General features: G+C 40.9%; 1 protein-coding gene and 1 long non-coding RNA gene across 4 annotated transcripts; one reads left to right on the plus strand and one right to left on the minus strand.

The window, feature by feature from the left end:
- The first annotated feature begins 1,732 nt into the window (after positions 1–1,732).
- LOC146556397 (uncharacterized) lies at positions 1,733–5,592 on the plus strand. The gene is made up of 3 exons (XR_014889078.1): positions 1,733–1,786; positions 1,950–2,007; positions 5,332–5,592. It is a non-coding gene; the product is annotated as an uncharacterized LOC146556397 (long non-coding RNA).
- A 1,527-nt stretch (positions 5,593–7,119) lies between these two features.
- On the minus strand, positions 7,120–25,859 carry rbm44 (RNA binding motif protein 44). 3 transcript variants are annotated; one of them, XM_085249833.1, is made up of 21 exons: positions 25,227–25,859; positions 25,038–25,086; positions 24,854–24,960; positions 19,511–19,585; positions 19,396–19,441; positions 19,292–19,326; positions 17,529–17,716; positions 17,233–17,432; positions 14,789–14,910; positions 14,324–14,679; positions 14,197–14,246; positions 12,817–12,966; positions 12,566–12,731; positions 11,888–11,922; positions 9,928–9,994; positions 9,682–9,763; positions 9,472–9,603; positions 9,320–9,387; positions 9,066–9,136; positions 8,162–8,366; positions 7,120–7,656 (listed from the first exon to the last, which is right to left on the minus strand). In XM_085249833.1, exons 1-21 carry the CDS (start codon positions 25,417–25,419, stop codon positions 7,372–7,374), a joined length of 2,682 nt encoding a protein of 893 aa, XP_085105959.1. In that variant the 5' UTR covers positions 25,420–25,859; the 3' UTR covers positions 7,120–7,371. The 3 variants fall into 3 exon arrangements, with proteins under 3 accessions (XP_085105959.1, XP_085105958.1, XP_085105957.1); XM_085249832.1 differs by having other exon boundaries at positions 9,928–9,991; positions 25,038–25,107; XM_085249831.1 differs by having other exon boundaries at positions 25,038–25,107.
- Positions 25,860–26,755: the final 896 nt, after the last annotated feature.

Here is a 26,755-nt window from a genome sequence, read left to right on the forward strand (position 1 = left end):
AATTACAGCTACTGTAGTCAGGAGCCTCGCGGAGTGATATGTACTGTGCTTCAACATAATACTACCGCATTGTGTGTATAACCTCTTTTTAAGTTCTGTGGATATTATACATGGTTATGCTCAGGATATGTCGGCCAATATCCACTGGAAATTCCAAACTGTCATCAAGGAATTTGCATTTGCACTGTTAGATTGTTATATAACTTTAATGCACATAAAAAAACAGCAGCTTGTTTGAGTGAAAATAGATTGATGGATTTTTTTCCCCCACTAATAAAGTTGTGGAGTTGTAAAGTATTTTGTCTCCCGTCAATTATATCGTTATCGCACATTTTCAAATATATATCGTGATAAATATTTTTGGCCATATTGCCCTGCCCTACCAATAAGTATAAAATCCAGAAAGCAACCCAACATGGGGCAGTTGATTTACAAACACAGGTCTAACTTAAGTTTCACTTTTTTGTTAGAAAAAAATCAGATTGGTACATGCTTGAATTCACACAAATTTACACTGTCATGAACAAAAATGAAAACCTTATTTTTCACGATTTGTTGGGATTATATTTTGGACTCTGAGGTGCAAAATATAATTGGCCATTTTTGACTACTTTTGATTTTACATTTGTATTTCACCTTCAAATGGTTTTATTTGATTTGATTTTTTACCTTGCCTTGCTTGGTATCATTCTTTTCAGCACAACCTCATGTGTCTGAATCTACAGTAATTTTTTTCATTGACATTCTGTATTAACACAACTGATCTGAAATCACACAAAAAACATGAAATCCTAGTACCGTAGTATTTTTTTTTACTGTGAAACCCACAGACATATTTTGTAAATTACTTTCAGAACTTGAAATGGAAATATAAATAGTAATTTTTGTAAAGTTATGCATACATTTTGTAAACAAAGTTATATGCAACTATTTATCTAGTAATTCAGCCCACGCATCTCATGGTTTTTTTTTTTTTGTTGTTGTTGTTGTTTTTTTTAATTTTGTACAACAACTGAAAAATACTACTATAACTATAACAATCAGGTGTCACAATAAGATGTCCCACAAATTATTTGTGCCAATAAAAACACAATACAGAAGAGACCACCACAGGGATAAACCCTGCAGGCCTGACAACAGGAGGTGTATCACTCTTCTGGTTTTCCACCTGGAGACAGCGTTTACATTGCAATCTGCCTTTGTGACATTCATTAGTGCCCTCACTGCTACGCAAAACAAAAAAACAACGACTACACAAGACAACACAGTGCACTAACTATACGCTAAACGTCACAAATCTCTCACATCTCAAAACTTGCTGTCTCTCTCTTTCTAGTGATGTGTCGGTCGCGAGTGAACGACGCAAGCCTGCTCCTTATTGGGAGCCATGGGTTTTTTTTGTTTTGTTTTTTCCTTTCTCTCAGTATGGAAGAAATATAGTATCATCAGAATTCAAGTATTTTTAGACATTGAATTTATGACACTGAATTTTTATCCTCCAAATTTCCCTGCAAAAATATTCACCTGCAAAAATTCACCTGCAAAAAATTCACCTGCAAAAATTCACCTGAAAAAAATTCACCTGCAAAAAATTCACCTGCAAAAATTCACCTGAAAAAAATTCACCTGCAAAAATTCACCTGCAAAAGTGATGAACTTTAATGACCCAAGCCAGAGCAATCAGCACCAGATCGAGTCGAGTGGCTCTCAGCCAATTAAATTACGCTGTTTGATCACATGACACCGTTAGCCAGCAGTGTGTCTCCTAAAAGAGAGCTGTTTAAAGGTGAGTGATTAAGTTTTTCTCCTAAATAGAGATCATTACAGAACGCCTAGTCCTACTTAAAATCCCATTTATTATTATTATTTTTTTTTATCATCTACTCGAACTAAGGAAAACGTTTGACTAACTCAAAGACAATTTCCACGCCTCCCCTGCCTGACTGCAGAGGCAGTTTTGAATTTAGGAGCGCCAAGATGGCAGCGGCAAACCCTGGCGGCTCTCCGGTGAGTATATATATTTTTTTATCTTCAAGTTTGTCTTTTGAAACCTTAATTTTATTTAAATCCGTTGCTCACGTATAAAGTACACAGATGGGGTCTTTGCTCAACTCGTCTGAGGCGTGTCTCACTAAGCGCTACATGCTAGCATCCTGCTAACCGAGCTACCCTTTACATGCTGTGCTTTAGAAAATAGGATACTCGTTAAAAAAAATACTCCGCAGATATTGATAGATAGACGAACACTGCAAATATAATGTTGGAAACGAGAACGGCCTTTGGTGAAGGGGTAAAATACACCATGAATAAAGCCATAGAGTGAATGGCTGCCATGGTTGCAGAACAGCCTGATTTAATGACAAGAATGGGGAAGAGTGAGGTGAAGTGAACCACAGCCACAAAACACGGTCAGACAAGGCGGCAAAAGGGCAGTGATCTGTCCGTCAGTATGAAGTTGGTGTGTGCTTTGGTGAACAAAAACTCCAGACTGGTAGCAGGAAGATGGGAGACTCGTGTTTCACTGGAATAGTGGTGAATTAAAACATCCTTTGTTGGGGACATTTCGGTGTAAATGCATCCATACAGGCAAGACAGAGGCAGACTAGACAGTGAAGAAAACAAGGCAAACATTAGAAATATAAAAACGGAAATATAGGATGAGTCGGGGATGAGTTCCTGCCCCAAGTGGAGGAGTTCAAGTATCTCGGGGTCTTGTTCGCAAGTGATGGGAGAAGGGAGCCGGAGATCGACAGACGGATTGGGGCTGCAGCTGCAGTAATGCGGACGCTGCACCGGTCCGTCGTGGTGAAGAGGGAGCTGAGTGTAAAAGCGAAGCTCTCAATTTACCGGTCGATCTACGTCCCTACCCTCACCTATGGCCACGAGCTGTGGGTAGTGACCGAAAGAACGAGATCGCGGATACAAGCGGCAGAAATGAGCTTCCTCCGAAGGGTGGCTGGCCTCTCCCTTAGAGATGGGGTGAGAAGGTCGGCCATCCGGGAGGGGCTCAGAGTAGAGCAGCTGCTGCTCCACATCGAAAGGAGCCAGCTGAGGTGGTTCGGGCATCTGACAAGGATGCCCCCTGGGCGCCTCCTGGGTGAGGTGTTCCAGGCATGTCCCACCGGGAGGAGGCCCCGGGGCAGACCCAGGACACGCTGGAGAGATTATATCTCTCGGCTGGCCTGGGAACGCCTTGGTATTCCCCCGGATAAGCTGGAGGAGGTGGCTGGGGAGAGGGAGGTCTGGGCCTCTTTGCTTAGGCTGCTGCCCCCGCGACCCGGCCTCGGATAAAGTGGATGAAGATGGATGGATGGAAATATAGGATTAATATAACATACAATTAGGGAAAATGTAAGGAACACAATGTAAATGATATTGTAAAGTCATTAAAACAGCATACTCTGATTAAAAGAAACACATAATTGGGTAGGATAATAACAATAATAATGTTAAAAAACATGTACAAGATGGGTATGTATACTTGTAGCCAGAATACTATAAAGTTGTAGCATGCCAGACCATCTTGATTGAATGTAACTTCACTCCACACAAGTTTTATGGTAGACATATTCATATTGGTATCTAATAAATGATTAATTCTTAGATTTTATCGAACGTTAATTTATAAATTGTTTCTGTCTTTATGTGTTTGTTTCAGATTATGCAAGATGAAATTATTCAGTCAGCAAGACACTTGCTGCAGTTGCTGACATCATCCAACTGAACTGCTGCTGTGATGAATCAGAATACAAGGTTTACTTTAGCAAGACTTATGAGTTAATGCTACATTTAACTAAATTGTTATATATTTTTTGTGTCCAATATTGTCTCCATATGATTTTATCCGAGGCCGGGTCGCGGGGGCAGCAGCCTAAGCAAAGAGGCCCAGACCTCCCTCTCCCCAGCCACCTCCTCCAGCTTATCCGGGGGAATACCAAGGCGTTCCCAGGCCAGCCGAGAGATATAATCTCTCCAGCGTGTCCTGGGTCTGCCCCGGGGCCTCCTCCCGGTGGGACATGCCTGGAACACCTCACCCAGGAGGCGCCCAGGGGGCATCCTTGTCAGATGCCCGAACCACCTCAGCTGGCTCCTTTCGATGTGGAGCAGCAGCTGCTCTACTCTGAGCCCCTCCCGGATGGCCGACCTTCTCACCCTATCTCTAAGGGAGAGGCCAGCCACCCTTCGGAGGAAGCTCATTTCTGCCGCTTGTATCCGCGATCTCGTTCTTTCGGTCACTACCCACAGCTCGTGGCCATAGGTGAGGGTAGGGACGTAGATCGACCGGTAAATTGAGAGCTTCGCTTTTACACTCAGCTCCCTCTTCACCACGACGGACCGGTGCAGCGTCCGCATTACTGCAGCTGCAGCCCCAATCCGTCTGTCGATCTCCGGCTCCCTTCTCCCATCACTCGCGAACAAGACCCCGAGATACTTGAACTCCTCCACTTGGGGCAGGAACTCATCCCCGACTCATCCTATATTTCCGTTTTTATATTTCTAATGTTTGCCTTGTTTCCTTCACTGTCTGGTCTGCCTCTGTCTTGCCTGTATGGATGCATTTACACCGAAATGTCCCCAACAAAGGATGTTTTAATTCACCACTATTCCAGTGAAACACGAGTCTCCCATCTTCCTGCTACCAGTCTGGAGTTTTTGTTCACCAAAGCACACACCAACTTCATACTGACGGACAGATCACTGCCCTTTTGCCGCCTTGTCTGACCGTGTTTTGTGGCTGTGGTTCACTTCACCTCACTCTTCCCCATTCTTGTCATTAAATCAGGCTGTTCTGCAACCATGGCAGCCATTCACTCTATGGCTTTACTCATGGTGTATTTTACCACTTCACCAAAGGCCGTTCTCGTTTCCAACATTATATTTGCAGTGTTCGTCTATCTATCAATATCTGCGGAGTATTTTTTTAACGAGTATCCTATTTTCTAAAGCACAGCATGTAAAGGGTAGCTCGGTTAGCAGGATGCTAGCATGTAGCGCTTAGTGAGACACGCCTCAGACGAGTTGAGCAAAGACCCCATCTGTGTACTTTATACGTGAGCAACGGATTTAACTTGAAGATAAAAAAATATATATACTCACCGGAGAGCCGCCAGGGTTTGCCGCTGCCATCTTGGCGCTCCTAAATTCAAAACTGCCTCTGCAGTCAGGCAGGGGAGGCGTGGAAATTGTCTTTGAGTTAGTCAAACGTTTTCCTTAGTTCGAGTAGATGATAAAAAAAAAAAATAATAATAAATGGGATTTTAAGTAGGACTAGGCGTTCTGTAATGATCTCTATTTAGGAGAAAAACTTAATCACTCACCTTCATCCTGCAGCATCTGGACTCCCCAGGAACCTACGCCAGGATCCTGTTTGTGGACTTCAGCTCTGCCTTCAACACCATCCTTCCAGACCATCTCCGAGACAAGCTTTCCCAGATGAATGTGCCTGATCCCATCTGCCGGTGGATCACTGACTTCCTGACGGACAGGAAGCAGCATGTGAGGCTGGGAAAGAATGTCTCGGACTCCCGGACCATCAGCACCGGCTCCCCTCAGGGCTGTGTTCTTTCTCCTCTACCCGCCACTAACACATGACCCTACGCTGTGTCACTGCATCATTCTATGTTTGGCACTGATCACCACCTGCACTCATGTATATATCTTTCAACGTAGCACTCTTAATTCTTATTCTCATGTATATCTCATGCACATATCTTTCCACGTAGCACTTTTAATTCTTATCCCTACTTTTATTTTTTTCCATGTCTATTTAAGTGCTATTTATGACACTATGTTTGCACTGAAGCACCGCAGCAATTTCCTAATGTTGTAAACCTGCTCAACATTTGGCAATAAACCCCTTTCTGATTCTGATTCTTTAAACAGCTCTCTTTTAGGAGACACACTGCTGGCTAACGGTGTCATGTGATCAAACAGCGTAATTTAATTGGCTGAGAGCCACTCGACTCGATCTGGTGCTGATTGCTCTGGCTTGGGTCATTAAAGTTCATCACTTTTGCAGTTGAATTTTTGCAGGTGAATATTTTTGCAGGGAAATTTGGAGGATAAAAATTCAGTGTCATAAATTCAATGTCTAAAAATACTTGAATTCTGATGATACTATATTTCTTCCATATCTCAGTCGCACTTTTTTCCCGCTTCACTCCGCACGCCAGCCTTGTGCTTTGCGCTGGGAAGGGGGGGAGGGGCGGTAGTTACACTCGCAGTAGCACAGGAACATATTTTTTTTTTACCATGACGATAATATTTAGAAAAAGATCATAGCTCAGATATATATTTTTAATCATAACTGTGGACTTAGTGGTCTGTCATTAACATTTTTAAATTTGTGTATACTTTGAACTCCGAACTTTCAACAAGCTGCAGCTTATGTCAGCTTAAATCACTCGTGATTTGGAGGTGCTGGGTGTCCGTGTACCCCAGAAGGTTAAAAACAGACACCTTCATTCCATTTCCAGAGCGTAACAACCAACCACCTGTGTGAAATGCCCAAGGTTTTGATTCAAAATGTGCTCTGACACAATCATAAGCATCGGTTGCTACTGGAAAAAAGAAAAAGAAAGCGGTCAGCGCTATGGGCGGAACCATTTGTTAATATATTACACTATGTAATATATTCAGTTTTAGAATTTATATTCACTGTTAACTTTAGCTAGGTCTTGAGGTCTGCAGTTCACTTGGCTGTCAAGGCAGCTGTTATCAGCTGATAAAAGACCTGGAGTGGAAATTTACGGGTCAACACCAGAAGACAGTCTTAGAAAAAGAACTTCCAGAATTAAAAAGCTGTTTGTTTTTTTTTAGGACAGTCACCTTTTCCATTTGTTAAAAATAAATCAAATTTAAAGTTTGCATATATATATATATATATATATATATATATATATATATATATATATATATATATATATATATATTCTAGACAGTCTTTCAGTTCTGGTGACAGCGGACATTAAAGCTAGTTTAGATACTACTTCAGAATAAGTGCCTTAGTTACAGCCCTTCACATCTACTAAGACGACTGCACAGTGTTGAGCCTCGACATTAGGACTCTGCTAATACTTGGTTAAAGAAAGGCAAAACAAAGAGGATAAGACATTTTTCAAAGGATGCTTTTTTTTTTTTTTAATGACAGAAAACAAACGAATTCACGTGCCAGATAACAGAAGTAGCAGCCTGAACATGCCTCTAACTTTAAGGCAGCAACATTGAGAGATTCATAAATTCTCTTCGATCAAAAATTATATTCTTTATAGCAGGCTGATTAATAGCTTTTCCCTCTTCTTAAAAATAATATGATGGAATGAACAATCAAAGGTTCTGTCACATAACAAATCAGAGCTGTTGGTTTCTTTATTATGACTGCTTAGCAGTCTGCGGCCTGGTCAGAAGTTCAGATATCATCTCCCTGAGGGGCATGCCACAGAGGACGCCCTGATGCTTTGCCCTCAGCTCAAGCATAGCATCCACAATCCTCTGCCTCCCCACCTCTGGGTGGAGCTGTGTCAGCTCTGCTATCAGAGTATCAAAGCTGCTCATGGTGCCATAGTGTTGTGGCACAAAGGTTCCCTTTGCTGTAGGGGAGATGCACACCACCTTCCTGTTCCTGATGCTGGGCTTAACAGGAGGCGGGGTTATCAGCTGGAGAGAACAGAGGAGCACACATTTCCATATTAATGCACTCAAAAAACAAAAACAAACAAAACAAACAAGCATAGATCCAGTCCCGATCAAAGGTTTAAGACTTGAAAAATGGCAAACAAGCCAGCTGACAGAAAATGACAATGAATAGACATTTTTGCACAGATTTAGCCTTGCACAGGGTATGTGGTCCCAAACTTTTGCTCAGCTTTAAAACAGCCCGTTTCAGTTTAAGTGTTGTTTTCAATGAATTGCATGCTTTCAAAAAAATAAAAATAAAAAAAAATAAAAAAAGTTGTGTCCCACTCCCAGCTCTTCTTGTTGCATGCTGAAGCTCTACTTGGAACCTTGTTAAGATCCAACCATGCAAAATCAGATTTTTTCCCCCCCATTTTTCAAGTGGTCTTAAACTTTTGATCGGGACTGTATGTTCTGCTTCTAACAAAGATCTGAATGCACACTTAAAGTTTGATTGTTTTAGAATGCCTAATGCTCGTCTGCTCACCTCAGTGCTGCTGGAGTCAGTCTTGGAGGTTTGTGGTTTGGCAGCGTCCTGTGAGGAATCAGGTTCAGAGGCCGAGTTCTGGCTGTTGTTCGTGGGTCTGCTGACGTGCTCCAAATGTAAAACGCGACCTTGCATTCTGCATCCATTTAGCTCTTTCACTGCAGTCTCAGCAGACTGGGGGCCACTTAACATAACTATGGCAAATCTTCAGAACATAGTGAGTTGTTAAACTGGCATGCGTGTGCTGATTTGTGAAGCATTAGAATTCGCTGCTACAACCACACATAAGTAAACCTTCTAGAATTGTGTAGAAATGTAACATTTTACAGTTTTGTATAAAATTACAGCCCAGGACTTAATTCTAATCTCAGTGTCATTTAATGTTGGATAAACACTAGCATGACATTGCTACTGGACTTTTACATTACAAGCAATACATTAACATCTGCTTTTGACCAGGTAGATGATTTACTGTATCACTTTGCACACCACTGTGACTCCAGCGATTACATGGAGCAGGGTGAGTACTGCCAGTCTAACAAGAATAGAAATCCCACATGGCAAAACATAATTCCCTAAAGAAAACTGGTGGCCCAAGAGTAAACAGACCTGCTGCAGGTGGAGTGGACACAAGGGTAAAGTAATGTGTTGACAGCAGTACACAAAAAATATGACAGGATAATATCACAGATCACCTGGAATCAGCCAAACACATGCAGGTTTACTTTGATGCAGTTAAAGCATTCATACTCAGGATTGGAGTCACGATTTAAAGCCAAAAACACAGGGAAACTGGGCCCATAATAATGTTTTCCTTAAGGAAAGAATTGATATAAAGACCTGAATGTGTGACTACTTAATAAAACAAGCATAAGCCTGAATAGTGGGGAAAAAAGGACCTCACCTCAAATCCTTTAAAGCAGAAATGCTGACTTCAGTGGGATGGTATTTCTCAAAGAACAGCATCATGTCACTCTGACAGGGACAAACTTTCAATTAAAGTCTACACTGCCCTCTGCTGGCAATCACACTGCAGTACAATGGTTTTACATAAAAGGATCATTACACAATTTAACTTGTCAATTAAAATTTCCAATGCGAAAAAAAACAATGAATTTTAAATGACTACTCAAACAACATTGATGAGTAAATGTTCACCTCCGTCACATTGCTGGGCAGCTTGGAAACACACAGTACGGAGCTCATGGCCTCCTGACTGGCTGATTCTGGAATGAAAACAACTTAACTGCAGCTACTTAGAATTTTAATTCTCCAAACGTTCAGCCCTAATGCACTGTTTGCTCTCTCACCATCAGACACATGTGCCGTCACCGGTGTGGGGTCCTGTCTCACAGCAGTAGCTACATCATCTTCTGGAAGCTCCAGCTCTTCCTCAGCATCATACCATTTCTCACCTGTGTTCACCTCTTGACCCGCAGACCCTGTCCACAAAAAGAATTCCTCAGATAACCAGTATTCATAAATTGGTTACAGACGCTTCTGCGCATTATGGTTCGAACCTCCATCTTGAGGGATGAGGGTAGGAGCTCTCCTTGTACTGTCATTTTTATTTTTGAGCCGTTTTTCCTTTTCCTGACCAACCTGAGAAAAGAGGGGGAAAAGTTGACTTGTTCATGGTAATGAGGCCCAAATACAGGAAATAAAAAAAAAAAAAAAAAAAAAAAAAAAAAAAAAAAAAACCCACACACACAAAAACAAAACACCAAGCTGAAAAAAAGGACGTGAAAAACAACAATGTGAAGAACCTTTCCGCCTTGAGCATCAGGACGTCCACCATCTCCACTTGGTGCATCCAGCTTCTCCTGGGAGCTGCTTTGGATTAGAAAACATTTGTCATTATTTTGGGGGGGGGGGGGGGGGGGGGGGAGTCTCATCTACTCAATAGCTGAAGCAAAATAACATACAACTACACCGCGTTCCAATTATGCAAATGATATTTTCCCCTTATTTTTTGTAAATAGTCGATTCAAATGACAGTCAGCATAATTTTCGAGTCAACCATTAGAGTACAACTCAAATGTTACTCAACAAAACTGCCAATGAAAAAGTGTTTTTCAAAAATAAACTTAAAATGCACTGTTCCAAATTATTACGCACAGAGTTTCAAAACATTTTATAGATAGTAGAGAATTGAAAATGGTCATTTGTTGAATTTGCAGCATTAGATCAATTTTACTGAAATCAAAAACATCTTAACAGGTCAAAGCTACATATTAACATAGGACCCCTTATTTGATAGCAGTTTTACAATTCTTGCATCCATGGAACTTGTGAGTTTTTGGAAAGTTTCTTCTTGAATGTCTTTGCAGGATGTCAGAATAGCCTCCCAGAGGTGCTGTTTGGATGTGAACTGCCTCCCACCCTCTTATTTTTTGGTTTGAGGATGCTCCAAAGGTTCTCAATAGGATTGAGGTCAGGGAGGAATGGGGACCACACCATGAGTTTCTCTCCTTTTATGCCGATAGCAGCCAATGATGCAGAGGTGTTCGCTGTAGCATAAGATGGTGCATTGTCTTGCATGAAGATGGTTTTGTTGCAGAAGGCACAGTTCTTCTCTTTCTACCATGGAAGAAAGTGGTCAGTCAGAAACTCCACATACTTTGCAGAGGTCATTTTCACACCTTCAGGGACCCAAAAGAGGCCAACGAGCTTTCTCCCCGTGATTCCAGCTCAAAACATGACTCCACCACGTCCTTGCTGACGTTGCAGCCCTGTTGAGACATGGTGGTTGTCCACCATCCACCACTGCATCCATCTGGACCATCCAGGGTTGCATTGCACTCATCAGTGAACAGGACTGTTTGAAAATTAGTCTTCATGTAGTTCTGGGCCCACTGCAGCCGTTTCTGCTTGTGAGCACTGGTTAGGGGTGGCCAAATATAAGGTTTATGCACAACTGCAAGTCTCTGGAGGATCCTACACCTTGATGTTCGCAGGGCTCCAGAGGCACCAGCAGCTTCAAATATGTGTTTGCTGCTTTGTTAGCAGCTGCTCTCTTAGTTTGATGCATTTGTCTGGCAGAAACAGTCCTCATTGTGCCTTTATCTGCACGAACCCACTCAGCCACAAATTTCTTACATTATGGTGATCATGCTTAAGTTTTCGTGAAATATCTAAGGTTTTCATTACGTGTCCAAGGCATTCAACCATTTCACGCTTTTCAGCAGCAGAGAGATCATTTTTCCTTCCTATATTGCTTGAAAATGGTGGTCTGCTTAATAATGTGGAACATCCTTCTTCAGTAGTTTTTCCTTTAATTGGGCTCACCTGGCAAACTAATGATCACAGGTGTCCAAGATTGATTTCAGTCATCCAAAGAGCCCTGAGACACAATTTCATCCATGGGTTTAATTGAAAAACGATCATTATGACACTTAAACACAATTCGCATAATAATTTGGAACGCGGTGTAAGTGCGTGTACCTGTTTAGACCTCTTTGTGGGGGCCCAAAATTGACATGTTACTATACTTGTGGGAAGCCACGGTCACTTTATGAAGACAAAAGTGCCCGTCCCCACAAGTTTGAAGGCATTTTTGAGACTCAAAATGCCGTTTTAGTGTCAGGGTTACAATTAAAAAATTAATGCCAAACCATAACCTATGTTTAGGGTAAGCAGCTAGGGAAAGCATTCTGTCAATTAGATGTCCTCACTAAGATAGCAAAATGATAGCGTGTGTGCGCGTGCACATGTGTTTTAATGTACCAAGATGAGATTTCTCCCAAAACTTCACGAATGATCTAGACAGGAAGACAGAAAAAGAAGTTATTTCCAAATAAAGTCCAATTCATCACCCAGCCCCACCACAGAGCTGGCAGATGTTTACTAGGGGTGCAACAATACATGTATCGATATTGAACCGTTCGATACAGTGCTTTCGGTTCTGTACGCATATGTATCGAACACTACAACATGTTTAATTTATTTTATCAACTTTTCTTCTGACGATGTCGTCTGTGTTGAGCGCTCAGTGGACAAAACAAAAAGCATGCATACTACAAACTTTACGAGTCATTTAGACAGCCGTTAGCACATGATTCTCCTTATGGGGACCTGATATGTTTAATATGCTGCTGAGAATATAGCCCAGAAGAAGCGTATAGTATAGCTTTTATTTTGGAAAGAGCCATTTCTCTGTAATAAACTCTTTTCCAAAGATGAGCGATTTCTCGATCAGATAGATTTATTTTCTTTATTATTTTGTTGTTTCAGAAACATTAAATTTAAAAACTGTACTTTTGAGAGAAAATATTTATAATTTTAATAAATGACAAATTAAAAAAGGCATGAACATTTTTTTGTATCAAAAAAATATCGAACTGTGACACCAAAGTATCGAACCGAAACGTGAATTTTGTGTATCATTGCACCCCTAATGTTTACCTGTGCAGGGATGTAACTTGATCCTGTGAGTATCTCGCCAGAGTCAACAGATAAAGGCTTCAGTTGCTGCAGGGGAAGCCCTGCCTGGATCTTACTCTTCATCTCATTATAGTCCAACTCCAGTTTTTGGAGAGCAGATATAATGTTTGAAGGAGGATTCTTTGCCCTGCAGTGAGATTCAGGACAAAAACTCTTGTCTCAGACAGAGGCTTATAGGCTCAGACACATATTGTAACTTGGTGCATACTTACACTAGGGTGAGCTGGTTTCCCTCAGTAGAGGTGTAGTATAGTCTCCAGCAGTGCTGTCTGCATATGCTGTACTGCAGTGCCAGGAGGGCTAGCTCTGCTTGCTGAGCACGGTCCATACACTCACACTCTTTTCTCAACTTGCCGCCAACACTGAGGGGGGGGGGGTTTACATACACACATTATACTATACAGATCATGCATAAACAGGTCATGCGTGCGTATACTAGGGCTGCTCGATTATGGCAAAAATGATAATCACGATTATTTTCACTGAAATTGAGATCACGATTATTTGACGATATTTATTTAACCCTTTAAGACCTACCATAGAACCAAGTCCACCAGAGCTTATATTATTTTTTTTTACATGTTGTAGTGCCATTTGTGGGAGCATTTCAAGTTGCTATACATCAATACAACTGTTATAGCCCATATTTTAATAATATGTATGCATTAAGTCCATAGTAATTACATTAATTGCAAAAAAGTGCAATAAACTACAAAAAAAATTGAAAATCGCTTTTGTTTTGTTTACATATATTTCTACTTGGAGAAATTTAAGAGGTTTATCCCTCAAAACTTTAAATACAATAAAGTTGCAAAAAAATAGTTTCCCACCACAGGAAATTTATTTTGAGTGTCTTCATAGTTTTATTTTGGAGATACAGCAATTTTTATATACTGCAGGAAAAACAAAAAACAATCCTATGATGCAAATTTGCAAAGAAAACAGCATGTGCATCATTTCACTGTGGGAAGTGTTACGAACAGCTGATAGGAACGGCAAAGCGCGTTTCTGGAATATTATGTTTTTGTTCCTGCAAGCGCTTTTAATGCAATTTTTGCAAAGCTATATGTGGAACGAAACCGTGACCGAGGACAAGCTGATGGCATCAGATGTAAGTACAACTCCTCCGGTTTCATATGCAAAACAAATTATTGCGCTAGCTTACACGGTTCAGGTTCTACAGGGATTTAAAAATAGTTACGCAAAACGGAGCGTGCTGCTCTGACCGGCTTTAAAGGGTTAACAATGACTTTAAAAAATAATATAAAATAGTGTGCAACACCACTGAAGTTTTTTTTTTTTTTTTTTTTAAACTCTCTTTTCAACCAACAGCAGTCACTCTCCTCTCCAAATAACTTCTGCTTAGCTTTCCGAGCTTCCCTCGGGTCCTCTTAATCAGCGGTCTCCACCCTTTTTTGCGCCACGGACCGGTTTATGCCCGACAATATTTTCACGGACCGGCCTTTAAGGTGTCGCGGATAAATGAGGGAGGGGCTAATAATCGGCTCAGTCATTTTTAATGATCGTTGAAAGCCCAGATCGTAATCGTGATTAAAATTCGATCAATTGAGCAGCCCTAGCGTATACTTCACCTTTTTGTTTTCTCTTTCCCTTCCTGTGTTTTCTTCAGTTTGAGAAATTCCTGAAATATTAATAGACTATTTAAAAATGTTTTGCTGGAGCTTCTATGAATGACAGCTGTTTGGGTTCCAATCTTACCTTGGCGATATAGTCCAGATCTGCCATGCGCACTTCAGTGTTAATGTGTTTGTCAGCTGTTTCCAGGTCCTCAGTTTGAGTAAAGACTGACAGGCACTGCACCACCTCAGTGCCAATCATCGCATCACAGGTGGGGACGCAGGGCATAGGGGAGGTGTGCTTATCTACACTTTTTACCTTGGTGGCAGACTCATATGACCTCAAGGTCTCAGTGCTGGCTTCTGCTGTAACATCATTATTAGTGGTGACTGGACACGAGTGACCGCTCCGGTTTTGTTCTTTCAGACTGTCATTAGCCAGACAGACAAGGATGCTCTTATCATCCGCCATGAGGCTATGAAAGGTGTCGCTTTGATCTTCAAAGGTTAAGAGAGTTGATTGCAGTATGGTCAGTACCATGCATATCCTCATCTCTGCATATATGTTTTGTGGTGTTTTCTTCAGCTTGGCACAGAGGAAACTTACCCTGTTCTGGCTCCACTGCCTGCACAATGCTTCCATCGGTGTACTCTGGATCAATCATCTGAATCCTGTCAGTACTGCTGGAGTCTAGGAGAGACTCTTTGGTAGCCATTGGCCATTCTGACCTGTAACATCAAATAATGTTACTCATTACTCTCAGCCTAACAGGTAGTGCTGTTATAGAAACCAAGTTCTTGTAAATATAATTAGAGTGGTGTAAGAGTGTTTGGTCTATGGAAATTGCATTTTGTGTTTACTTGGGTTATTTTGGTCTAATATCTAATCTTTGTTTGATGATTTCAAATATTTAAGTTTGACAAACACAAATAACAGAAAATCAGGAAGGGGGCAACATATGCACGACATTGAATATGCTGCAGATTTAGGTAACTTTAAATATTTTTTACATTTCTTTCCGATGTCTAAAATAAATTCATTCACTCTGTAGTTGGGGATAATTTAAATCCACAGTTGGTTTAAAGTAGATGTCCGTAGACAGACAGGAGCACCAAAGCTGAAGTCAAAAAGCTGGACACTGTCAGCAGCAACATGGATTTTAGACATGCAACACACATCCTGTGGGCCCACCATCCGCCAGAGGCGGCGTAGGGGTCCGGTGCAAGGTGCTTCAGGTCACTGTCAAGGGCAGGTCCCTTGCAATTTGATTACTCAAGCTGGCCATGGGAAAAGGGAATGTCATCTGTCTGGTATGGAAGGAAACTGAAGTGATGAGAGTTTGACAGAAAGAAAGAGTAGATGTAGCTGGTTCACCTCAACTGACATATTAGGGTCTGAAACTAGTCTCCTCAGAGGGGCTGGGCTCTGCTCCAGTCTAGAGTTACATCAGTGAGAGCAGCAGGCAGGTATACACCAGCCTCTGTGCCTTTGGTAACAGGTATGCACTGTCATTTGCACTTATGTGGCAAAATCATGGTTCAGAATACCTTCTTGCTGGTCAGGGGTTCAAATCCAGTAAACGGTAGGCTAGGCCCTCCATGCTACCTAATGTGTATGTGCTACAGTTAACTCAAGCCATACTGGCTTGTCTGTTGCTCATATTAACAAGGTCTGTGTGAGGTGTTGAATAGCTGTTTTAATGCTACCATGCATGTAATCCCAGGGGAAGGGGTTACATGAAGAGGATGTGGAACTTATGGCTTTGGTAACACCAAACATCTAGACTAAGGGTGAGATAGTAGCTCAATGTTCCAACATCCAGAAGAAGCAACTGCTATCACAACTAGAGATTGATGAGGTACAACACAAATGCTACAGCAAAGGGAACCCAGGACATCAGCTCAAGGGTTGAGAAATCAACATCCCCACCCTCCAAGATTGGTTACCAAGCTCTAAGAACAACTGGTGGGTTGCTGTTGAATGCAAGAGCAGCTGACCTGAAGTTTATGACTAAGCTGGAAACCTGGATCCTCAGTGGCTGATTACCAAGCCTACGTAAAGTACCTGATGAAAGTCTACCAGAAGATGTGAATGCAGCATTACGGTCAACGGCCACTGTCACAATGTATTTGGCTATATGGTAATTAATACCACCCAAAAAAAAAAAGTCACTGGCTACCCTCTGCCACCCCTGCAGGCCACCGCCAGATCCTTCTGTCTCAGGAAAAGCAGGGCCCTCACAGGTGACTCCTTGCACCCGTTCACCACTTGTGTGAACCGTCTGGTCGGCACCTCAGGTCAATCAGGTCCCACACCTCCAGACTCACTAACAGCTTCTTCACCTGGACTTTTAACAAATACTACCCCCACTCACCTCACCAATCTGAGCCACAGTCTGAGTAACGCTCATCACTCAGGCCACTCGCATACAATCTATACTCAGACGAAGTCCTTTGCACTGTTTCCAAGAACTTTGTTCAAGAAGTTTGTCTACATTTCTCCTGTTTGTCATTTATTCCTAATGTCTTATTATTTTATTCCTGCAGAGTTGGTGTGGAACACCCATAATTTCATTTTACATGTACATTGACAATAAAGGGCTATTCTAGTCCATCCTATGATGAACAGCCACAAAGAACAGTGTCCTCAGTGGAGATGGAGCATGAAGGGAAGTAAGCTAACTGTCGGAACTGCAGGAAGGCGCAATGTAAAAAGCGGGGCCTAAGAACTGTCCACACCTGTGGCCTTAGAAACTGCTAAACCAAGCCAGCCTTGGCTACCAGCTCGAAAAGGTACACCAGAGAGACAGAAGCAGTAAGAGCCTCACCAAGGCTGAAGATTGAGCAACATTGGGAGAAGGATGCAACACATAACAACAATTCTCAGCGATTAGTAGAGCTCAGCATACCGTAGCAACATTACTGAACAGGATCCAAGAACGTCTCAAGTATGAAGAGTTTGGACAGGACCAGGTCCTGACATGACTCACACCTACTCAATAAAAACACTGCTCTAAGTCGAAGACTCAGTGAAATAAGATGCATACTTACTGTGATGGACTGAAGTCTGCACTCTGGCCTTGTAGCCCTGAAATCTGGTTCCAGGGCTCAGGCTTTCTCCTCTGTCGACATACCTCGAGGTCCGTGTCCAGAGAAACGCTCACCAGGCCGGCTGGTTCCTTGCACACAGCTGCACAGCTGCCCGTTTGAAATGAGTACCTATCTTCATTCAGCTGGCACAGTGGCAGTCCCTTTCAAATAACAACAGTGATTTGTCTTTTTAAAAAAAAAATAAAAAAAAAATACAACTTTGACTACACAAACTAAAGCTCTTTAAACACACTTACAGGTCTATAGCAGGCCTTCTGATCATTTGTTTTTTGTGTGACGGGGCTGCTGCAAGCTGCACTGAAGCCACCAGGCATGTGAGCCTGCCCAAACAGCTTTTCTTGATGCTCGTTCCTGTTACAGCCAAGCAAAGTTAAATTCTCCCTACTGGGGAGCATCTCCAAGTCCAGGTGAGTGCTGGGTGTTTCTTGAATAAAAAGCAAACAAATGGAACTGTTACAAGATTGAAAGTATGTGAATGGAACTTGGTCTCAAGACTTGGTAATCTTCAATTAATACTCATTAAATTTGACAGTTTGAGACAAGAAATAAGCCTTGTTCTATACTAAGACGTGTTGTGAAATTTATTTTTACTACAATTTTGTTGTCATTGCCTGTCTGTGGGATATCTCCAACCGCAGGATGAGTAACCTGAACTTATACCAGGAATTATCCGAAAGTTCCAGGACTTCACTAATTAAAAAACGATTCCAGATTTAAAGATCTTCTCTTCAAAGTCATCTTTCTGTGCAACTGTGGCCCGCTTTCAGCACGATTATCGTTTTTAGATCACTTAACTAACTCCTCTTGGTCCATTTGCATGGTCTGCATGTGCCTGTGTGAGTTTCTTCTGGGTTCTTTCCACAACCCAGAGACATGCATGTTACATTTTGATTCTTGGCAATGGATTTAACACAGAAGATAAAATCCTGTCTAAATTAATAGATATTTTAATATCTATTAAGTGTTATTCGGTTGTAAAATAAAAGGAAAGAACAAGAGAGAGAGAACGAGAGCTATTGATGGCAGGCCTGAAAGAACAAAAAAAAAAAAAAAAGAAGAAGTTTTGAGTATATCGAATAACTTCTATGGCCACAGGCGTATAACATCGAGCATCTAGGAGTGCAGACTGCTTCTGCAAAACACTTGTGAAAGAATGTGTCACTCTCAGGAGCTCGGTGAATTCCAGTGTGGCACTGTGATAGGATGCCACCTCTGCAATAAGTCAAGTCATGAAATGTCCTCAATACTAAATATTCCACAGTCAGCTGTTAGCTGTATTATAAAGAAGTGCAAGTCATTGCACTTCTCAGCAACTTGGCCACAAAGTGATAGGCCACACAAAATTACAGAGTGGGGTCAGCAGCTGAGGCGCACAGTGCACAGAGGTTGCCAATTTTCTACAGTCAGTTGCTACAGACCTCCAAATTTCATGTTGCCTTCAGATTAGCTCATGAACAGTGTGTAGAAAGCTTCGTGGAATTGGTTTCCAATTCCATGGCTGAGCAGCTGAGGAACCCAACAGAAGTTGGAATGAGAGAATAAAATGGGTAGAGGGTTGGAAATCACACCTTCGAGTTGGGCTATTATCTGTCTAAGTCAGAGACATCCAGTGAAGCCAGAAGGTGAGTGCACCGGCAGCATTAGTGACAGCTGAATGTGCTGGAATGCATATCCATTTACTGTGCTGACGCCAACCAAACGTTGACAAAGCACAAGGTCACTAACAGGCATGTTAAATATTCATTTTGTAAATTTTTATTTAAAAAATTCAAGCAAAAAAAGTAGTTAAAAATAAAGTAAAACAGGTAGACAGCTAATGGACAGGAGCTGAAAATACCATCTATTTTGGAAGAGGTCCTGAGAATGAATATTAGTTATGTTTTTTAATTGGCAGAGTCCCAGAACTATCCACCAATAGCACAATGTCCAAACCAATCTGATTAATGCTTTTAAAGGGGTTTCTGTTTTCTGACTCAAGTGTATGAGATGATTATATTACCACATCCATCCATCTCTGTTCCTGCAGTTGTAAACCTGTAAAGAAAATGAATTTTAGTGAAGTGATAGAACTTGTCTGATATGTGTCTTCACAGTAACACATACACGTGCTGGCTGGCTGTCACAGCTGACTGGGCAGGACTGCTGCCATCTGTAAATTTAAAAATAAATTTAGTCTGAGCACACCTAGTGCAAGATTTTAGTACTATAACATACTTACCCTTCACATGAACATGATGCCTATGTATTTCTAAGGCAGGATGTCTTTGCAAGAACTGATGAAACCCTCCTCCTTCTAGGGAAAAGAAAAACATGATAAGGTAACTACAATTCATTTTCAATGCATGAAAATGTGCCTACACCTATACACAAAAATGCTGAAACTGTTAGAACGGTTCTACCAGTTATTTAATTTGCTCATCAATGTGACAACTCTAGGTGATATTTTTTGTTACAAAGGTTACAAACCTAGAGGGAGTTTTGATGCTCTTCTCGTGTCTGTATGGTTCTCTCAGAACAACTTTGTTACGTTAACTGGCATTTGCTCTGAATGGTTGCCCTCCCCCAACTCCCCAGTTGAAGCAGGAAACATATTAGCCAATCATGTACTGACAGCAGCTATCAAAGTTCTGTATTTTCATTTGTAATTTGATTAGTTATTTCCAGATTAAGTTTGCTTGTTTTGGCTAAGTGTCATTATTTAAACATTGGTTTTTTGTTTTTTTTTTTAGTTTCAACTATTAAAGAAAGAAAAAAAAATTCAAAACCTCCCCACAGATATATCATTAAGTACAGTAACTGGAGTAGCTGCTTATATTTAGTTTAACAGTTTCTCTCTGATCTTTCCGAGTTAACTTTGTGAGGACTAGAAAAGTTTGCTTTACAAAACCTGTGCTGGCAAATTATATGGGGACTGCAATTAATTTTAGATCACTTTAATGGTTAATTGCATACTGAGCACTCCAAATAAAAATAAGAAGAAAAGTTATAGATTCCCATGATCAAGGGTTGTTTGTGTAGCCTTTGTGGAAGGCTCTGTGCAGGAATGCGGTAGTGAACCGGAGCAAGGTCCAGAAACAGTAGCGCTCACAGTAAGATGGTACCTTAGGCGCATGAAACTGGGTAACAGGTCAGGGAAAAGTCTGTGTGTGTCCATCCCTAGGTGAAGCTGCACCCAATGGAGGAGAACAATGGGCTAAAGCAGGGGTGGGCAACTCCAGACCTCGAGGGCCGGTGTCCCTGCAGGTTTTAGATGTGTCCTTGAACCAACACAGCGGATTTAAATGGCTAAATTAGCTCCTCAACATGTCCTGAAGTTCTCCAGAGGCCTGGTAACGAACTAATCATGTGATTCAGGTGCATTGACCCAGGGTGAGATCTAAAACCCGCAGGACACCGGCCCTCGAGGCCTGGAATTGCCCATCCCTGGGCTAAAGTCTAAACCACCGCACTTCTCAACAGGTTTTGACCAATCAGAAGCACATTCTCTTTTACAAATACCACTAGTACTGCTGGTTAGCATCATCTCTCTGGATTGAGAAAAACATGGATTGGGACCGAAACCCTCTTTTACCTTAGATAAAAAGAACATGCAACAACTTCATTAATTCATTTTTTCCTAAACCACTGTGTCTTTTAGACTCCATTCCAACACAACTCTTCAGTTCTACTATTAATCAATTATTAAATATGATCAGTTTCTATTAACAGGATGTGTATCACGGGTTTTCACTTTAGCTGCAATGAAACCACTAATTAAAAAGCTTTTAATCAATTCAGCTTTTTTAGCCAACTACAGACCAATTTCTAACCTCCATTTTTATCTTAAAAAGTCTTGAAAGAATTACTGCTGTTGCGGCTCCTCCAACCTACGGCCGCGGCAGGCTAAACATGAGGACACAGATGACGCGCAACAATAAACACATAAAATACACTTCTGTACTATTTGCTCCTTTTATTTCCACATGCAACTGTCCAATATATAAATCAGCACATGGGATTAACTATTAAACAAATGCACAGATTGCACAAACAAATAACTGCAACTTACCAATAACTGCACTAATTACAATGCCAACTTACAATTAAGGCTATGGCATCAATTAGTGCACAAATATACAAAAACCCATCAAGTTCCAGTTAAAATACATCAAGCTGCGGTCAACAGAAAGTTTTGCCTCATGCTCACCCTACCTTTCTGCTCATCAACATCAGGCGCAGTGAACAGGTGAGTGCAACCACATTTATCATCTACCACTAAGGAATGGTTTTATTTGAATGGTTTCGTTCTGGATTCACAGTGCATCATAGCACAGAAACAACACTAGCAAAGTTAACAAATGATCTTTTTATGGCCCGTCATAGTGGACTGCCTCGCCTGTTAGACTTCAGTGTAGCATTCAATAGCACCAACCACAGTATTTTACTGCAGTGATTAGAACACACCACTGATATATAAAGGAAATAGTCTGAATTACATCTGATTCCAATGCTTTATGTAAATGGAGAGCCGTCTTCACATATGAAAGTTAATCGTAGAGTTCCACAGGGTTCGGTGTTGGGACCAGTACTATTAGCATAACATATACGTCCCTTAAGTAACATTATTAAAAAACAGAATACATTTTCATTGCTATGCAGATGATTTGCAGCTTTATTTATCTATGAAGCCTGACGAGGGCATAAAGATGTCCTTCAACATGCATTAAAAAATAAATAAAATGTAGGAATGTTTTCTTTCATCTGCATAATCTCTTAACATTGGAAGCATCCGGTCTCAGAGTGATGTTGAAAAACTAGTTTGTATGTTCATTACAGCTAGGCTGGGCTATTGTAATTCATTATCAGGTCAAATGCTCCCAAAAAGCCTTCACCTAATCCAAAATGCTGCAGCAAGAGTACTGGGACTAGAAACAGAGAGTACATTTCCCCTATATTAGCATCTTTTCATGGCAACCTCTTAAATCCAGAATTGCATTTAAAATCCACCTCACATACCAGATCTTGAATATTCAGGCCCCATCTTATCTGAAAGACCTCATAGGGGCATTTTACCCCATCACAGCGCTTTGCTTTCAACCTGCATAGCCTTCAGTTTTCAGGCTCCTCTTCTCTGGAACCAGTTCCCAGTTTGAATCCTGACAGACACACTCCCTACTTTCAAGACTGGCTTAAAACTTTTCTTTTATCAAAAGAAAAGTTTATTCCCCCAACTATAAGCTTTATCAAAGCTTATAGTTGGGGGAATAAAACATTTTCAAAAAGACAGTCATTCAAAAAGCCTGGAAGTCTGCTGCCCAAAAATCACATTGGCAATTACAAGAAACTGGCGCATTGAAAGCAAAATATGGTGTGGTGTGGCAAAGACATGCATAGTACTATAAGCCCTAATACATTCTCTTTCACATCTTTCTTGACCTCTTTATGTCTTTTACTCTTATGCTGTTTTGTGGATCACAAGGTTTAAAATTACTTATAAACACACACACACACACACACACACACACACACACACACACACACACACACACACACACACACACAGTAACTCCACCAGAGTGCCTATTTCGGGTCACTTTTGCCGGTGTTCCAGATCTACTGGCGTTTAGATCAACTGGCGTTGGTCGAACAGATGTGTGGCAGTCTTGCGTTTCAGGAGCTGCTACCGACAAACCAGCAAAAAAAAAAAAAAAAAAAAAAACAAAAACAAAAAACGGCAGTTTACTTTGTGCACTAACATGGACTCGAGTCAACCAGCGCCACCTCTGGCCAAGTGCCACAGCCTACAGCCAGATCAACTTGTGACACACATCTGCAGCACGTTTGAATTCGTGTCATGCACGATACATTTGTACCTTTCAATTGTGTCTGTTTGTGCGTCATGCAAATAAACCTTTGAAAAGAATGAAATGATATCATATATTCCTTATTGGCCTACATTCGTTCAAAATCCCAAATTATATACACAAAGTCATAGAAATCACCACTCCAATTGGTCATCATGATTTTGATATTCTCTTTTTCCATAACAATGAAATACGCCTTGGACAAATATGACACATCAATATTTCATTAGTGTTGTCACATCACATCCTGTAAGCATCGTCTGTCTGTGTCCTTTCTCTGGAAATTAATATTTCCAGCCAATATAGGCAATCCATCAACATGGCTGGAGAGTTGGTAGTTATATACAGTCTGTATAAGTGTGGTTAATCCAATGAAGATTTGTAAGGAGACGGCAGTTACTTTGAATTCACAGCAGTTACACAGTGATTAGTAATAAACAGAGCCAGTGAGAGTGAATGGATTTAAGAAAGTCAATAACTCAGGTGTGTCGCTTGGTTTGTCATCTGTTTGTGAGACTGGAGGAGACGTAGAAATCTTTTGTTTTAAATCTTAGTTAGGAAGATTCCTGTTTGAAAACAAGCACTTTTTGTGAGAAATGCAAGAAGTACATCTGCAGAAAGCACACAGTTACATTCTGTCCATCATGTGGACAAAATAGAAAATGTTGAGCATTGGAAAACTGAGAACGTTGGGCAAGTTCAAAATACGTGTTTGTAAGAACGAAAAACCAAATTGTTCCTAAAATAGTTATGGAAAGTCACTGTTGTATGTCTGTGTTCTACATGTTTATCTGATGGGAAATAAAGTTGCTATTGTTTTATTGCAGTTTATTGCAGTTTCTTGACAATTCTGAGTGGATTTACACAGTACGGGTCAAATGACCCGCAACAAAATCAATGTCACTTTTGTTTTTCAACATAATACAAGGGTTAATTTCCAAAACTTCCATATGATCTTCAATTTGTAGCAGATCCACTATCACACAGCAGCTGTAGTTGTGAAGCAAAAACGCTGAATTCGGAGAAATAAACCGTGCGAGGGGAACGATAACGACGACTAGAGTCTCCCGATCGTTTACTCTTGCTGTCCTGTGAACAACATCGGCGTGGTATTACTTGTTTGCTGTTTTCGCGATCGCGTCGCGCATGAGGATATCACCAGGTAAACTCGCCACATTTTTAAACATTTTGTTGTTCAACAGCATCAAGACTGACGGAGTGTGTTTGAGATAACCTCACAAGTGTCACAGATGACACATTTGCCGTTTTTTTGCTGGTTTGTCGGTAGCAGCTCCTGAAACGCAAGACTGCCACACATCTGTTCGATCAACGCCAGTTGATCTAAACGCCAGTAGATCTAAACGCCAGTAGATCTGGAACACCGGTCCAAGCCCGGGTAAAGGAGCAGGGTTGGAATTGTGACATTAAAAAAAACAAACAAAAAACCCCAATAATTGCTAAAAGAAATTTAATTTGTAGTTCTAAATAAACTCTAAATGCATTTAGGACGTTTTTTACTCACTTTGTCTCTTCCACGATGTTATTTCTCTCTCCAACAACATAAGTTACAATTAGATTAGCATGACCAATTATGCAAATTAGGCGATGACGTCATTTAGCGAGTTCTAGCGACTTTTAGGACAACCAATAGCGATTTTCCTTACTGAGAAGTTGGCAACACTGTTGTGGACTGCTGTAGTGGGAGTACCGACACATACCCTGTATGAGCTTTCTGTCCTCGGGTGACAAACGCAGATACCAGCCCAGCAGCTTGGAGTCAGTTAAGGCCAGTTGCGGATAAGCAGCCACCAAATCATACACAGACCTGAAAGCAGAACCACGTCTCTTTTTTTTTTTGGTTCAGGTTATTTAGCTGGACACAAAACTGTCGTGGTTACATACCTGTCCAGAAAGAACTTCCTGCGCCCCTCTGTTGATGCAGAAACCGACGCTAAGACAAACAAATGACAAACTAGTAAAATGTAGTTACTGGTCAAGTTTGCGGTACAGAACACAAAGCCTGGACACAGAATAATATCATTGCGCTAGGACATAAATTGGGATTACTTTTACCCATGATTTTATACTTACGTGGACTGGGTCTTTTAATATAAGGATTGTAAAAACTGCTTTCTGCCCACACATCCGCAGAGTAATGAGGTGCCTCGTGAAAGCCACGCCACGATGTTTGATAAGAAGTCATGGGTTGGGTGTCTATTGCAGTCGACCAAATGTAACCAGGCCACCACATCCGCCACGGGTCATGCGTGTAGCACGGCTCCATTATGACCGCGAAATGGCGTCAGCTAAACACGTGAACGTAATGACGGCTAATGTTAGCATTAAGCAAAGCTAATGTTTATCTGTTAGCATTTGAATTTTCGGTTTCTCGTTTAATATTTCTGAAAATAAAAAGGCACATACGCTTCTCCTTTTAGTTTTCGGAGTTAGCTTGCTAACTTGTTAGTTATGCTACATCCAAACCCCGCGTTACTCTCGAGGCCTTCAGTTGTCTCATAACTACAATAATGGAAGATATATTTTCTCACTCCACTTCATTTTAGCCATGCCGGGGAAAGATTGGTTCGTCAAAGTACAGGAATAGTCCACTCTCTAATTTTACCTTTAGTTAATCTTCGCTATTGCCATTTGTGAGCTTTAACATTCTCCTCCTACGACACTCTTACACATGCAGCGAGTTCTGTAGGCGAAGGACAGTCAGTTTACCCTGTTGTCACTTACCTCAGTCTGGTAGTTGAGAATAGCACTCAGCAGATAACTTTTTTTGAGGGGCGGGATTACATGTATTTATACACAGTACAATTTTATTTGAACATTGAGAAAAACTAATACAATTCAAGTACAGTTTTCATGGATCGATCGATACTAGCGTGATTGGATCGATACTTTGATTTTAACTGTGTTAATTATTTCTTTGGAAAAAGTAAACCTCAAACATGCACTATATGAAAAATGTCCGAATCTTTTTTTTGTGTGTGCTTTAGAGACAGAAAATTCCAGGTCTCCAAAAGCTCAGTTAAAAACACATGAAAAGGTGAAAGGTGTGTTTTTTGTGTTAACTAATTATTGCGGAAAGTAACGATCACAGTGATGATTAAAACGTGTTCAGAATTTGGAAATTGAGAATTCATCTCATAAATCGTGGCACATACTCTCCCCCAATTAGCTGCCCGAATACTTTAAAATTATTGGTACTGATTGTATCCATATCAAAATTTGTAGTTTTTGTACAAAGTATCAGTATCAGATACTACCTTGAATTTTACTTAATATCTAATTGGAAAGGAAATCAGTGGTATCCCACATCACTAGTTTTCATTTCCTTTACTATCATATGTATATTGGACAGTGGTAATGTCCATATTAAACATGGCCAAAGTTTCAGGTAATGAGCATGGTGTTAACAGCAGGGATGAGGAGTGAGACTTGTGAGGTCAAAGGACAGCATGTTAATTTGCTTGTTTCACTCTCAGTGGCATGATATTTAAACATAAGACCAAGACCAGATTTAAATATCTGAAAAACATATGGGGCACAAACACAATATATAATTTTTTTAACATAACTGTACAAAATGTACATTATATTTTAGAATAATT

Source organism: Mchenga conophoros, linkage group LG16 (genome assembly GCF_057382185.1).
Source record: "Mchenga conophoros isolate Kocher_MC1m ecotype Shallow Benthic linkage group LG16, M_conophoros_male_GT1.1, whole genome shotgun sequence".
Classification (NCBI taxonomy): Eukaryota; Metazoa; Chordata; class Actinopteri; order Cichliformes; family Cichlidae; genus Mchenga; species Mchenga conophoros.